Source organism: Tauraco erythrolophus, chromosome 1 (genome assembly GCF_009769465.1).
Source record: "Tauraco erythrolophus isolate bTauEry1 chromosome 1, bTauEry1.pri, whole genome shotgun sequence".
Classification (NCBI taxonomy): Eukaryota; Metazoa; Chordata; class Aves; order Musophagiformes; family Musophagidae; genus Tauraco; species Tauraco erythrolophus.
The window spans coordinates 922827-937421 of record NC_141465.1 but is presented as its reverse complement, the minus strand read 5'-3'; the positions used below and the strand labels follow the sequence as shown (position 1 = coordinate 937421).

General features: G+C 43.3%; 1 protein-coding gene across 1 annotated transcript in view; it reads left to right on the top strand.

The window, feature by feature from the left end:
* MAN1A2 (mannosidase alpha class 1A member 2) overlaps positions 1-14595 on the top strand; it is a 123736-nt gene that overhangs the window by 83385 nt on the left and 25756 nt on the right. The window contains exons 6-8 of the mRNA XM_086616575.1: positions 33-127; positions 2813-2936; positions 3388-3481. Of these exons, the coding sequence (XP_086472701.1) occupies positions 33-127; positions 2813-2936; positions 3388-3481 (313 nt within the window). The remainder of the gene's footprint in view (positions 1-32; positions 128-2812; positions 2937-3387; positions 3482-14595) is intronic.

The window sequence follows — 14595 nt, the reverse complement described above, 5'->3', positions numbered from 1 at the left end:
GTAACTCTTTGCAATTGATCCTGTTATCCTAGGTTTTCAAGATCAAAGCGGTGCAACTGGCAGGAAAACTTCTTCCAGCCTTCAACACACCTACGGGTATACCATGGGCAATGGTGAATCTGAAAAGGTAATGAATTTTCTTCTGTGGGGAAGCGTGTTCCTCCCCTTCCCTCCAATTTAAATTTAGTAATGGCATATGTCAGTTTTTCTTAGTAGAACTGTAGAAGCTGCAGACAAATGGGCATTCCTGGCTCTTCAGAGTAATTTTAATAGAATTCTACCTCATTAACTGCAATAAATTGTGACTATGGGGTTTTTTTTTTGCCTCCTCACTTCTGCAGTAGGCACCCAACATGCCATTGGGAGGTGCCATGTGTTGCCCCAGAGCTCAGTCACTGGTTCTTTAGTCATTAAAGGAAATTGTTCGCAGGCCACGGTTGAACTTTCGGGGTTTTACACACCGTGAGCTGTGTGTTACCTTCAGAAGGCTCACGGTGTGCGAGAAGATGGTGGGACTCGAGATCTGAATTGATTTTACAGTTCAGCTTAGGTGTGAAGGCTGGTGTGCGGTCAGTGGAGATGGAGGCTCCTTAGGTGGCTCTTCAGTGGCTGAAGTTGAGTGGTCTGCGTTGTCTCGTGGGAGGGAATCGCCTTGTCTGCTCTGTCTTGCGTTGTTTGTTCAGTGCTGGGCTTCCCCTTGGATTTGGAGAGAGCATTTTTGATGGAAGACATTTTTAGAGTTTTTGTTACGTTCTTTCAAAGTGGCTGAATCGAGAGGCCTGTCTGGATCGCACGTAACTCAAGCGATTCAGGATAGTAAATAGCAGAGAGTTTTTGAATTGTTTAAATTGTTTTCCTTTTCGGAGAGAGATTTGTTGTGCTTTGTGAGACTGCGAAGAGGTTTAGGACTGCTTTGAGCACGTCAGCCCTGTGTGCCCTTTTGTCATCCGGAAACGATCCTCATGTTGCCATCACTCCTTGGGTGAAGACCGTGGAGCTGTGGCTGTTCAGCCTGGAGAAGAGAAGGCTCCGGGGAGACCTTCCAGCACCTTCCAGTACCTAAAGGGGCTACAAAAAGGCTGGAGAGGGGCTTTTTACAAGGGTGTGTAGTGACAAGACACGGGGCAATGGCTTTAAACTGAAAGAGGGGAGATTTAGATTAGATCTATGGAAGAAATTTTTTACACTGAGGATGATGAGGCACTGGCACAGGTAGCCCAGTGAAGCTGTGGCTGCCCCATCCCTGGCAGTGTTCAAGGCCAGATTGGATGAGGCTTTGGGCAACCTGGTGTAGTGGAGGATGTCCCTGCCCATGGCAGGGGGGTTGGAACTGGATGATCTTTGAGGTCCCTTCCAACCCCAACCATTCCGCGATTCTATGATTGAATGGCTCAGGTGGCCACGCTCCTCAAACAGCACAGGCATCAGGTTCACTGGCTCAGCCAATATATATAATGAGGTTTAAGAAGCTCCAAGCAGTAGGTGCATGGATACCTATTGGTAAAACATGGAGGCTGATCACATAAGTCAGATGTCAGAGCGCAGTCAGGAAGGCAGGACCAAGGAGGAGGATCTGCAGTAGGCGGAGGGGAAAGGACTGGAGTGCCAGAAATTTCCTGCGTGCAGGTGTTTATGTATTTACTGTGTCAGCCTCTTGGTAATGTATGGAACCAGCCAGCATCCCGACAGAAAGTAGTGGTTGGCATGCCAGGGGACCGTGGCGGTGGCAGGTGTATATCAGAACGCTTACCAGGAGGCTGACATGCAGTAAGAGACAAGACCTGGAAGAAATATTTGGGAAATTACTGACTTGTGTTTTATTAGCTTTTATATTCATAATGAAACTCTTAATTTTCTCTTTTTATGAGAGCTGTACCAAAAAAACCCTGAGACAAGCTATGGTTTTGTCTCCTTACACACTGTAAACAGAGGTTGCTGTGTTTTAGAAGGTGATGTTCTGTCCCAGGTCAGAGCCACAAATACAAATACTGCTCCATTACCAACGTTTTTCCTTTACATTTCCTCTTTCTAATTTATAATTTAAAAAATAGAGAAGAAGACAATCCTAATTGATTGTAGTCTTACTGATAACTGAAATCCTTTATGAGAGGAAGTCAAAGTAATCTCCAGGAAAATGTAGTTAACTTCAGAAATTAAAAAACCTGATCCTGAAACGTGGTGAAAACTCCCAAATCAGATGAAACCGGAGGTAATTCAGGAGTTGTGACTCAGCGAGGTGGTACTCCTAGCGTGCAAAAATCAACTTCTTGTGGATTCTTTATGTGAGCCTGAGGAACTCATGATGTTCCACCTACAGGAAACATACTGTTTTCCTGTGTAGACACAAATAGGGCCCACTGCCATCCCACTGGAGTGTCCTACACGAAGCACATCCCACACAAGTAAAGGGAATGTTTGGCAGAACGAGGGCACGAATGCTGCCACCTCGCCAAGTCCACTCGTCTCGTCCGATAATTGCTTTTGATCCTTGCTCCTAGGAGCATCCAGTGAATGGACAACAGTTGAGGTGGGCCCAGTGGTAGGACGTTGTCTTTCTGTGACATCAAGATGTTGTGTCTTTTAATCACAGGACTTTTTGGTGATGAGGTTGTGGTGTCTTTCTTCCAAAAACACCCAACCGATGAAGCAACCGATCCATCAAACCACAACTGCTGTAATCTTAAATATAAGTTAATGTTTTGCTGTGACTTGTTTGATTTGCTGTGGTGGTGGTGACTAGTGCTGTGCATAGTAATTCTGAATTTGTGGTTCTTTTCTCTTTTTTTTTTTATGCATATTTGTTGGAATTCAGTGGTGTGGGTCGAAACTGGGGCTGGGCTTCTGCTGGCAGCAGCATCCTCGCTGAGTTTGGTACTCTGCACATGGAATTTGTCCACCTCAGCTATCTGACAGGGGACCCTGTGTATTACAACAAGGTGAGTCTCAAATTCAGGTTTTTTATCATACAAGTGCCTTTTATACTGTTTCATCACAAATTACCTTAAAGGGAAAGTACGTTCTGTATTGCATTCTATTTGTATTCTTGGTAGCAGGTAAATTTTTTTCATATTTGTATTTCTGTTACCAAATAGGTGACATTTTCAAGTAGCAATTTAGGACAGCACAAGTTTTCTCATTTCAGCATACGTTTAAAAATCATAGTTTTTAATCATGTTTCTGAGCAGTCCTTTAAAAGCAAAAACATACTAATCTGAGGGAAGCCCTCAAGAACGCTTCTGGGTTCAGATTAAGAAAATTTACCACTGAAAAAACCCAACAAACAAACAAAAAAAAACTCAACCAAAAATAAAAAAGTATTAGATTTAGCTACGTGCAGAGAGCAGATGAACATTCTTAGTGGTGATCCTGATTCTTCATTTAATTTAGGTCATGCACATTCGGAAGTTACTTCAAAAAATGGATCGTCCTAATGGACTTTATCCAAATTATTTGAATCCAAGAACAGGCCGATGGGGTCAGCGTAAGTATTCTTATTTTTTTCATTCCTAATTAAAGCTCTGCTTGCTATTTTGTTGCTGAGTTGGAGATCAGAAAAATTATTCTGTAGGGCATAAATGACGTTGCTTGAAAGCACGCAGCGCAGAGGGATTACTCAGGCTTGGGATCTTCTGAAACCATTTTTTGCCTGTCCCTCTCTCTGAAGTCACACTGCTCAATTTTTATGGTGGTTTCTTAAAGCAGCTTCAGAGAATCATGGAATCACAGAAGGGTTTGGGTTGGAAGGGACCTTGAAGATCATCTAGTTCCAACCCCCCTGCCATGGGCAGGGACACCCTCCACTACACCAGGTTGCCCAAAGCCCCATCCAACCTGGCCTTGAAGACTTCCAGGGATGGGGCAGCCACAGCTTCTCTGGGCAACCTGTTCCAGTGCCTCACCATCCTCAGAAGGAAGAATTTCTTCCTTGGATCTAATCTGAATCTCCCCTCTTTCAGTTTAAATCCATTGCCCCTTGTCCTATCACTACACGCCCTTGTCCAAAGCCCCTCTCCAGCTTTCCTGTAGCCCCTTTAGGCACTGGAAGGCTGCAATAAGATCACCCTGGAGCCTTCTCTTCTCCAGGCTGAACAGCCCCAACTCTCTCAGCCTGTCTCCATAGCAGAGGTGCTCCAGCCCTCGCATCATCTTCATGTCCTCCTCTGGACTCGTTCCAGTAGCTTTGTCCTTCTTGTGTTGGGGATTCCAGAGCTGATCTTCCTACCAGATCTGGTGCCTCCCCTTGCTTTTACCAGTCAATAAAAGAATGAGGCTGAAAATAGCTTCCTTGTTTTGATTTTTTTCCTGTTTTTTTTCTGCACACCAGCTGGTAAGTGGATTCCTGTAAGGTAACGTGGAGTAATGCACGTTTGGTGTGGTTAAATTTGAGCTCCTTCACCTGGTGTTAGGGGCTGACACTTACAAACGTCATTCTGCTACTTAGTGGTGTGTGAAGTGGCGTGATGAACCTCACCATAGGTCCTGCTGTCGTTAATGCGTCTCTCATTTAAAAAAAAAAAAACAACAACAAAAACCAACCTTGGGATAAAAAGAAAAAATTGAGTTTGTTGCTGACAATGTAAGTGAAACACGAAGATGGAGACACAAATGTGATTGCTTGTCTTGAAGTGGTTCTTCCAAGAAAAGTTGAGTGGTTTGGTGCTTCCATAGTGGGTGTAATAAAAGAGAATTCTTTTTCTTCAGGGTTTCTGTTCCAATTTCTTCCATGAATGCAAGCTCATTTAGGAAAAACAAGCAGGATGGTCTATTTCTGTCCTGTTTGCCATCATTGAGAGGTTTCAGGGAGTTGAGTGGTTGGCTGTGAGTAGCCAGCAGGACACGTCCTGGCGTGCGAACCGAGAATTTGCTGCTGACTTGGATCTGCTGTCTGGGAAATGGGTGCAGCCGGATCGGCCTCACCCACGACAGCAAGATAAATTCTTCAGACTAATTTAGGTTTCAGAAAAAAGAAAGTGAGCAAATACAAACCTTCACCTATCACTTATTCAAAAGGCAATTTTATGTTGTTCCGAAATAATTTTTTTTCTGTTGCTTTTTTGTAATACCACCCCGGTGCTCCTGCTGCTTTTATCAAAAGTAGTTTGATGTGGTGAGTCACCAGGATTCTGTAGGGGCTTTTTGTCACGTGTAATAATATCAGTCAGAATTAACAGCTTTTGGGAAGAAAATAATCCTGCGTCACTGAGAATAAATATACAGTGACAGTTTTCACTTTTCAGAAGTTTGATGGAGCTCAAACATACTATTTAAATGAATTTTGAAAAATAATACACTTGCAACTGAAGTTTAGGATTACAGGCTGAGACTGAAGTTTTTAGGATACAAAGAATTTACTGGTTGGTTTTGGTTTTGGAGGGGATTTTTGAGCAAATAAGCTTCCAAGTGCAGATACGGATGTTCTGGTGATGTTCCTGAGATTTCTCCAATGCAACAAGTATTTGTTAACATCTCTTGAAAGGTTTTGTGGGGACACGAAAGCAAGAATCTCTAGTTCTGGGTTTCCTGCCCCAAATGAGGGTGGACCGATGGTGGCTTTGTTGTGTCCCTGAGAGATCGCTCTTCAGCGGGTGTTTTTGCAGAAACTTCAGAAGTTACCCTAAAGGCAGATGAGCACTGAATCCCTGGAATTATGGGCTGTTCCTGGACAGGAGCTTTTCCTGTAATTCTCCTGCAGGGTTTGTATCCTGCGTGGCAGAAGATCACTCACACCCTACATCTCAGGTCACCGGAGGACCACAACACTGTCGCTGGCTTGAGTCCCATTGTGGGTGTTGAGGGCAGAGAAGGCTTTTGTGTCCTCCTCAGAAGGACATTCCAAAGAGCCTTGTGTTTGGCTTCTTATATGCTTTAGTGCTGGAAAAACTGAGACAATGGAAAGAGCACCAAAGCATGACTGCTCTTCTTTCAGCTTCTGGGAAAGCCACCCTTTTCGTCTGTGCTGTGACCTTTGGTTTGATGCATCTTACCTTGTGCAAAGTTCCTTCTCTGGATAGTTTCTGAGAATTATTTCAGAACTCTTTATTTGCCTAGATACATATAACTCTTTACTCTGACCTTTCTGGGTTTTGTTTTTTCTTTTCCTTCCTTTTAACATTTTTTTTTCTCCTCAGACTTTTTTGGCTCAATTTTACTTACGTTTTCTGTTAATCTGTACACTGTTCCAACTAAGTCATGAGGAGTGTGAAATAAGTAAAATAAATCTACATAAATACATACATAAATATACTATTGAAGAAATAGGGGATTTACCTGCAGTGTAGCATCATTTCAGTGGTGGGTTTATTTCCTGTTTTTATACCTGTCATTCTAGCAGTGGGTGTTTTCTAGTGGTGGGTACCTTTATTCAAAGAAATAAAAACACCAGTGATGTGCACATAGCAGTCAGACTAATTAGTGTTATTACTACCCATTGATTATCCAAAGAGTATTAAACAAAATCTATAATGGAAGGATCCATTTAGGTCAAGTTTTCTCAGTAGTTATGTTTTGTCTTTTTTTTTTTTTAAGAAAAAAAATTCTGATCTGAATAGAAAAAAAAAAGATACACTTCTACATTTTTCTGTTTAATTTTGTTCTAACAGGCTGATAGGTAAACTTGGATACTTAAAGACAGTTCCTATTGCAAGACAGATTTGTGGAAGAAAAGGGAGCCTCAAATGTTTTCTGTGGCTTTGGTGTGGCCCCACAGGACTGTAAGCTGGATGTATCTCTGCTTGCAACCAGAATTTTGTGGAAAATTCTCGATTATCTTCTATCCTGATACAGTGTTTTCATACCTTCTCAGAATTATTTGCACAAGGAGCCTAGGCACGTCCTTGTTCTGCGTTTTTAACCAAAAAAAAGCTCACGAGGATTGCACCTACTTTATTTGACTTGCAATCCCAAGTATTAAATTTAATGTGAGCAACTAACGTGCCTTTGAAATGACCCATTTAGAAACATTTCCTTCCTTTTTCCTCTGTGCTGCAGAGATCTGTGCAGTAATTTATGCTGCCACATCAGTAACTTCTGAGCACACGTAAGGTCTCACAACGGACTGCCTTTCTTTTTTTGAATCTCAGATTTTGCACAATCTGAACCATCAGAACTCTGTATGGACTGGATATAACTCACAAATCTGAAGTTTATATCTCAGCTCCTGGTGTTGGGGAAATTAAGAGTAATAAAATTCAGCGCTAGGTCTTATGGAAGGGGAAGGTGATGTTTATTTGTCTACAGAGGCGTTAAGACAGCTGATTTTTACCTAATCTCGTTTTCTCCTAGGTTTGATTCGCTCATACTCACAGGTGCTAAGATGTATCCAAGTTCTCTGGACTCAAAGGAAAAGGGGACACGGGCTATCCAGTCCTCTTCACATACCTGCATAGCAGGAATTGAGTTCATTATACCCAGGAGGAGGAAAGTGATGTCATGTGTAGGCTAAATATTTGTGTTTAAGCTTATAATGTGCAGATATTACTGCAGCATGAGCGGTGTGACAGCCAGCTCTTCAATGGGCTCAGCCCAGGATTTGGTGGGACTCAGTGGGGCTTTTGCTGGAAGGCAGAGCTCTAATGCCCACAGGAATGTCGACAGATGCAATTTTTGCTTACGGACTAAGGTGATGGTCCAGTAGGATTTACAGTCCTTCTGCCATGGGGTTTCAGGTTCTGTAGGACTGAAAGGCAAAGAGCTGGCAAGAAGCATGTTCTGCCCTCTCACGTTAAGCTGCAGGGAACTTTGTCAGCTTTTCCTTTCACTTTGGTGTAAGCAGCAGAGCTTTGAATTTAGATTTTTTTTCTAAAACAGTGGCAGTGCTTTCTAGAGAAGCCCACAAAGCAGGTATGATGACTGGAGTCCTGATTAAAAGCAAGACATTCCAGAATTAGGGGAAGTTGGTTTGTACTGAAGAAAAAAACAATTTTTAACAAAGCAAAAATACGTTGAGAAAACTGAATTGTAGTTTGCATTTGCAATGAGGTTAGACGAGGACACCAACTAGAACAGCAAAACCAAAGAAAATGCTAATCTGGATGTTATTGCCAAGTCAGGACGTGCCACTCGTGTTTGCATGTTTCTGTAAGTGGGGCATTCTTCCCTCCTACTTTTCAATATCGAGAACAAATTATTGCGTTTAATCCGGTTCCAACATCTCTTGCAAGTAACAACGTTTCTGAAGGGGAACTCAAACCACTCTGGCTTCGCCTCTCAGTCCCTGCAACTGGGCTGCCTGTGGAGTTACCCAGGTTGGTTACGTAAAAAAGTTGTGTCTGTGTTTTTTTTTTTTTTTTTTACACTCTGCCTTAGTGTATTTTGGTCATGTTCTCACTTTCTCACATCAGTTCCCTGCATCCGTTACTACGGAGCAAGAAACGCAACCAAGGTGGCTGAATGGGAGAAATTTCTATCCTGTTTCCCAGCTGGTTTTGCTGTAGACTGGCCTCTAAATGGAAGCAGATGCCTTTGTGGATGTGCATATTTCAGTTTCGTCAGGTGGGCTTTCGTTTTCAACAATAAATGCTTAAATGAAGCCAAACCAAGCACTTTTCTCTAAGTAGTGTTTTAAAATTAAGGCTTCCGTGGATTTAATTTCATTGGATTGGATGTACACTTCTGTTGAAATGGCGTAGTTTTCACATGTAGGGAAAACAATATTAAATTACTTTCATTAAATCAGTGCAAATACTGGGTGAATATTCCGAAATTTTTATGCCTGCCCCTGTACAGCTGGTTTTAGGCTAATGCTCGTGTGCCAAGTGGTTGGCTGAACTGCCTCATTTAAACTCCTGCAGGTAAAAGACAAGCCACGAGTGATGCACACTGTTTTCGTTTGTGATATGGCATTGCATCAAAGACGTAGCACCACCTGTCATATTTGTTTGGCAGTATTGAAAGGAAAATTGAAAATAAATTTGACCTCAATGTTTGTAACGCACTTGAAGACAGCCGGTGCATCCAGCAGGCTCCAGGAGCTGGGGGTTCCTCCTTCCCAGCTATTGAAGCGTGGTCAGGTACAGGTCTCTCCATCCAGTCCGATGGACACGGATGCTGCTGTTCCCGTTGCCAGGTTTGGCCAGTAGTGAGGCTGAGGGTGTACCCTGGAGAGGTGCACACACTAAGAGGATGCTGCTGGCTTTGGAGCACCCACTTGTACCGCTGCCACAGCTCGTGTGAAGTGTGAGTGCAGGTCGCCAGGTCTTGCTCCTCCTGATGTTCACAGTTAAATAGATATTTGTGTGCTCTTGCACGCTCTTCACGAGCTCCCTCACACTCAACAGAGCCTTCAAATATTAGCAAAGGCTCTCAGTCTGCCTAATGCCTCTGCTTGAACCCCCTGGACCCCTGGTGCAGCCATTGGCTCAGAGCTTGGCACTTCTCTAGGGAAAAGACTCACCAGCTCGTCCCGCCTGAAGTTTGCCAATGAGTTCTGTGTACACTCAGGATTAAATTCGGTGGGAGCAACAAGCACGTGGGTCTTTCCAGCTGCTGCCACCCAAACCTCCTGGCCCCTGTGGCCTGCAGCCCCTTCATGCCCCCGTAGAGTAGTAACTGAGGTTACAGAAAAAATGTAAAGGGTTTAATAAGAAGATAAAGCAGAGCGTGCTGGTAAGGTGCGGGGCTTGGTCAGACAGGTTCCTGTGGGACCAGGACCTTTCAAGCCACCTCCTCTCCATTCTTCCCTTGCTTATTCCTCCCCAGTCCACCCTGATCCTTCCCTCCCCATCCCTTTGGCCATAAATAGCCCGTAGTAAGTTTTATCTAAAGCCACAGACCCCTTCTGCTGTCCCATAAATACATTTTGCACAGTCCTGTGGGTCCCCTGGAATACCGCAGGATGCTCATGACAATCATCTTTGCACCTTCTTACCAGTGGCAAAGCTCAGGCTGAGCTCTCAGGGGCTGTGGCTGAGGAGATCCTTTAATGGCCCATCCATCAGGAGCTGGAGAGTTCTGGTCTGTGTTACTGTCACCACCTGCTCGTTAGTGTCTGTGTGTTTAATTTACCAATTTCCTCGTCATTTGTCATTCCTAGACTTCCAGCAGTAGGCACGTTTGTATCAGTTGCAGATGAGGAATTGGAGGTGGTTCTCTGCTGCTTGATTTTCTTTGCTGTCGTGGCAGATGTCCTTAATTTTTCTCTCCAAAATCATCTCTCTCGTTCTGTATTTAGGAACGTGCATGTGTTTTGAATATAAAATACTCTGTGCAATCTGTGATGGGGATTTCCCCTTGCCCTTTCGCTTTACAGCCATGTACCAATGTCATTAACTGCGTTCCAAGAAAAGGCTGCATCCAAATTTGATTATTCATTAAAAGCCAGGAGCAAGTTAATCTGTTAAAACTTTGTTTTAATGAAATACAGCGGAGCTGGGCGTTACGGGGAAGGGGCTTTTATGCGAGGTTGAGAACATTTTGCTGGTCTGTTGAGCAACGTGCTGAAAAAGCTAAAAAAAAATAAAAGCTTTGTTCAGTGTGTTAAAGATCCTGGTGTTATTGGAAGGTTGAACATGTATATGAATTATGTACTTGGATGGGAGTGTCTATAAATAATTCCTAAAGACAGGATACGGAGATGATGTAACTGGGTTTTGAAAGTGTTTGCTGAAGAGAGATGAATACTTTATTTTGCTGTGCCACCATTTGAAACCTGTCCTGCAACAGCTTTACCATTTATTTTCCCGACTGTAAATTCAGTAAATTAATCTGTATTAACAGAGTCCAGCATCTCTTAGGGTACTGCCTAATGTTCTTGAGGGTTTAAATTGTTGGCTTTGAAGACAACTAAATTAAAATGGCTGAGGACTGAATAGGTATTCTCTGACACATGCTCCATGAGGTTTTTTGAAAGTTTGAGCTCCTGTGGAATCTCATTATTTCTTTAATAATGGATTTTTGTACTCAAGTCTCTATATACCTGCGCTGTGGTTTTGAACCGTTCTTGACTTACTCATTACCTACTACAACCTCGCTACGGCCTTATTACAGTTACTTGCTTTTGGTTTATTCTTTCTGGGTGACTTATTTGTTGGGGGCAGCACACCAAGCTGTTCATTTCGACATTCTTTAGACCACTAGTGGGTTTCGTGTGACACACAATAGTCCATTTCTTTTCTTGCTGTAGGTGAGACTTCATATTCTGGCTTATGTGTGGAGATGCACCTTCTGGTGGTCACATGAGAAACGTTTCCAGTTTGGCGACGTTGAGGGGAGAGGGTCTATAGTTTTGTTCAGTGGATGTTGAATGTGTCTTCCTGGTGGGTTCGTTTGATCGTGAAGTTCCACTGGGAGCTGGACTGGTCTGTAGCAGTCGTTTTGGAGATCTGTGTGAAGACATCGCTGATCTTTGATTGCAGATCACACTGTAGCACTTTTGAGCCTTTATGGTCAAAAATAAGAGAGGGATAGTGATGAAGGCATCTGAAATGTAGGGTGTGGTAGCTCAGTCTCAGTCGTAGAGCATGGGCTGGGCAAGTCTTAGATCAGCACGATTTCCTAGCACCTACAGAGTGATGGAAAGTTCAGCTGTAGCTGTGTGCGCAATTCCAGTCGTCCGTCAGACGAAGGAAAATAAAAAGATACACAGACATGAGTCTAGAAGAAACAAACATGCAGACTAGCCTGGATTTGTTTTGCATGTGGTGTAACCCATAAGTACATCAAAACCAGGGAGTGTCTTGCTGCTTTGGGTCTCTTTTTGACTGTCAGCATCCATGTGTTTCATGTCCACACACACGTACAAGTATGTCAACGGCTGTGGCGTTGGTGCAGCTTGGAGGGAGAGGGTGGAGTTGTTGACTGGTTTCACCAGCTGATTTTGCGTAGGTGGATGTTGGGCTAGATTTAATCTAATAAAGCTTTTCTCTCTCCCATTTTCTTGTTTTAAATCTGTAAGAGGAGAGTTGAGATCTCATAGGAAGACTAAGGCAAATAAACTAAAGGTGGTGATGACATCAAGAGCTCGTCAATCCCCCTCTTTGGAAACTCTTATTCCAAAGGGACTCTTTGGGTCGTGGGCACATATCTGCAGCAGTATTGGTTGTAGCAGAAGGTCTTACCACCCCTTAGCTGTTTTCTCACAACCACCTTGGCAGGTTAAAAAAGTCATCAGAGGTGAACGTGTACCTGTCTTGCCATCAATCCGTGCCAAATTCCAGCGGTTTAGTTAAAGCTGCCAGCGCAGGTGGGATTTACGCTGCCTCCAGACTTGGCCAAGAGGTGGATGTGCTTCATTTGGGTGACTCTGTGAGTGTAATAATCTGGAAAAGACAACTTTGGGTGCTAAAAGGCCACTACTTTTCAGTAAAAGCACCAATGTAAAGGCCTAATGTGTTTTCTCTTTCACACGTGGACTCAACGTATTTGATTGATTAGGCCTTTAATTCATGAATGTGTCTTCTGAGAAATGACCTGAATCTTTCCAGAATTATAAATAATAGCTGGAATGTTTTGAAGTTTCGTGGAAGTTTGAATACAAAAAAAAGAAAATATTTGTTCTAGCTGTGAATTTCTGAGTGTGAAGGGAGAGCCTGGTGTAAGATACCAATTGATGTACTCGCTTGACGTGATGGAATCATGAACTACATTCACTTTGAAGATGTGTTTTGATTTTTGACAACATGAGTTACCCGAGTACATGTATTAGTTGGGCTAGTTGTGCTTGCTGGGCTCTTGCAAATTATTTCAGCGGTCTTTGCACACAGTTGTGTTGTGCAAGTTTGAGAATTTTCATCTTCAGTTTGATAATCATGAGAGTTCTAGGAAGTCATTTTGCTTAATTTTATTATACAAGAAGCTGGTAGCACTTACAGTTGAGATTGCTCAACGCTTTCCTTTAAGTGACTGTGTTTTCAGTTTCTCGTAGCTGCCAAACTTCAGCTCTTCCAACGGGAATATTCTGTCTGCCTCAAGCTGTTTTGGTTGGGGCTTTTTTTGAACACCTTTACAAAAATGCTTCAGCCATTTCCAAATGAAGCTAGGGGTGGGATGTGATTCTACTCAGATTGAAGTTGTATTTTTCTAAGCGTGCTGTTAAGAAACTCAAGAGCCATCATATTTTGGGTATGAAATACTGTGGGAATTACTTGTTTCAGGGCCGCTTGAGGAGAAAACCATCCATATTTTTCCAAGCCTTTGAAAAAAATCCATGTCTGTTTGCTCCATCTGGAGTATTTCGAGTTCAGCTGCTGCGTTCTCCGGAGTGGTGTGTGCTGAGCAGGCGTGATCCCGCATCCCTGGGTCGGGAGGAGCTGAGCGAGGTGGTTCTTGTTGCTCCAGTCTGTTGTGCCACCAGACAGTAGAACCTGGAAGCAATGTCTGTTCAGCTGTCTCCTAACTCTCAAATGCTTTGCAGCCCTAACTGTTCTTTCAATGTAGGTCTCTCCTGTGACAACCTGCATGTTTGCAGAAAAAAATCTCATGCTGGTGACGTGTTCCTTAGTGATAAATGATTCATACGTAGCTGCCTGAAAACTGCACCTCCACCTCCCTTTATCAGGGCTGCCTCTGCTGCAGCTCATTTGCAAGTGTTTGCACTTTCCAGCCACCCACTATGGCTCATGGCATCCTCAGGTGGAATTTCCACCGTGAATTGTAGCAGCTGCCATTTCCAGGGCCTCATCTTTCTGGATTAAAGGATTAGAAAAGGAGCTTGCACCTATTTAGAGCAGCTGAGGGGCACTAAACCCAACTACATGAAGCAAAGATTGAACTGAAATTTAATCAGAGCCACTCTGAAGCCAAACAGAAGAATGATTCTTTAAAAGTTTCCTACACAGAGAAAAGGGGCTCCTGCAGTGCAAAGCCAGTTTGTACCCAGAACTGCAAACGGTGATGGGATGAGTGGATTTAGAATCACAGAACGGTTTGGGTTGGAAGGGACCTCAAAGACCATCCAGTTCCAACCCCCCTGCCATGGGCAGGGACACCCTCCACTACACCAGGTTGCCTTTATTTCTTAAAGAAAGTTAATACTCACTAATAAGTAATAAACTACTTGTGAAAGGCAACCTCTGCAAGGGGAAAAAAAAAAAAAAAAGATGACCAAAAAAATATAAATCTGTGTTTTAAGAGGTCCAGCGTGGCTCTGCGTGGCTGCTCGGGCACGGCAGGACGCAGTGGGGCTTGCGTCGTGCGTGGCAAAGGCAGTTTGCCTCCCTTTTGACTGAATAACTAAGAAAGTTTTACTTTGAGGAATTCATTAGTCTGTTAAGCAGCTGCCCTGTTGGAAATAAAAATCTCCTGGAAAGACTGGATTCTGTAATTCGTGGCAGTTTGGAGCCAGTCACGCGACCTGGCTGCATCCTGGCTGCAGAGATCTTCTGGGGTTTTATATAAACTGATTTTTATCTATACAAACAAGTAGGTTCTGGGGAATGAAGTGAAAACAGAGGTTAAATTACATTTTTGATACAAGGTGTAGCCTGTGCAGAATGACAGATGATGAACCCATACAGCAGGTTCCACACCTATGACCTGAGTTTGGGGGCACAGGGGACACAGTGGTGCTTTGTCCTGCTAAGCAGGCTTGAAATATTGGTAATTCTGCAACGGTAGACCTTAAAAACGTAAGTTTATATTTTGGATAAATTTAAGGTGCTG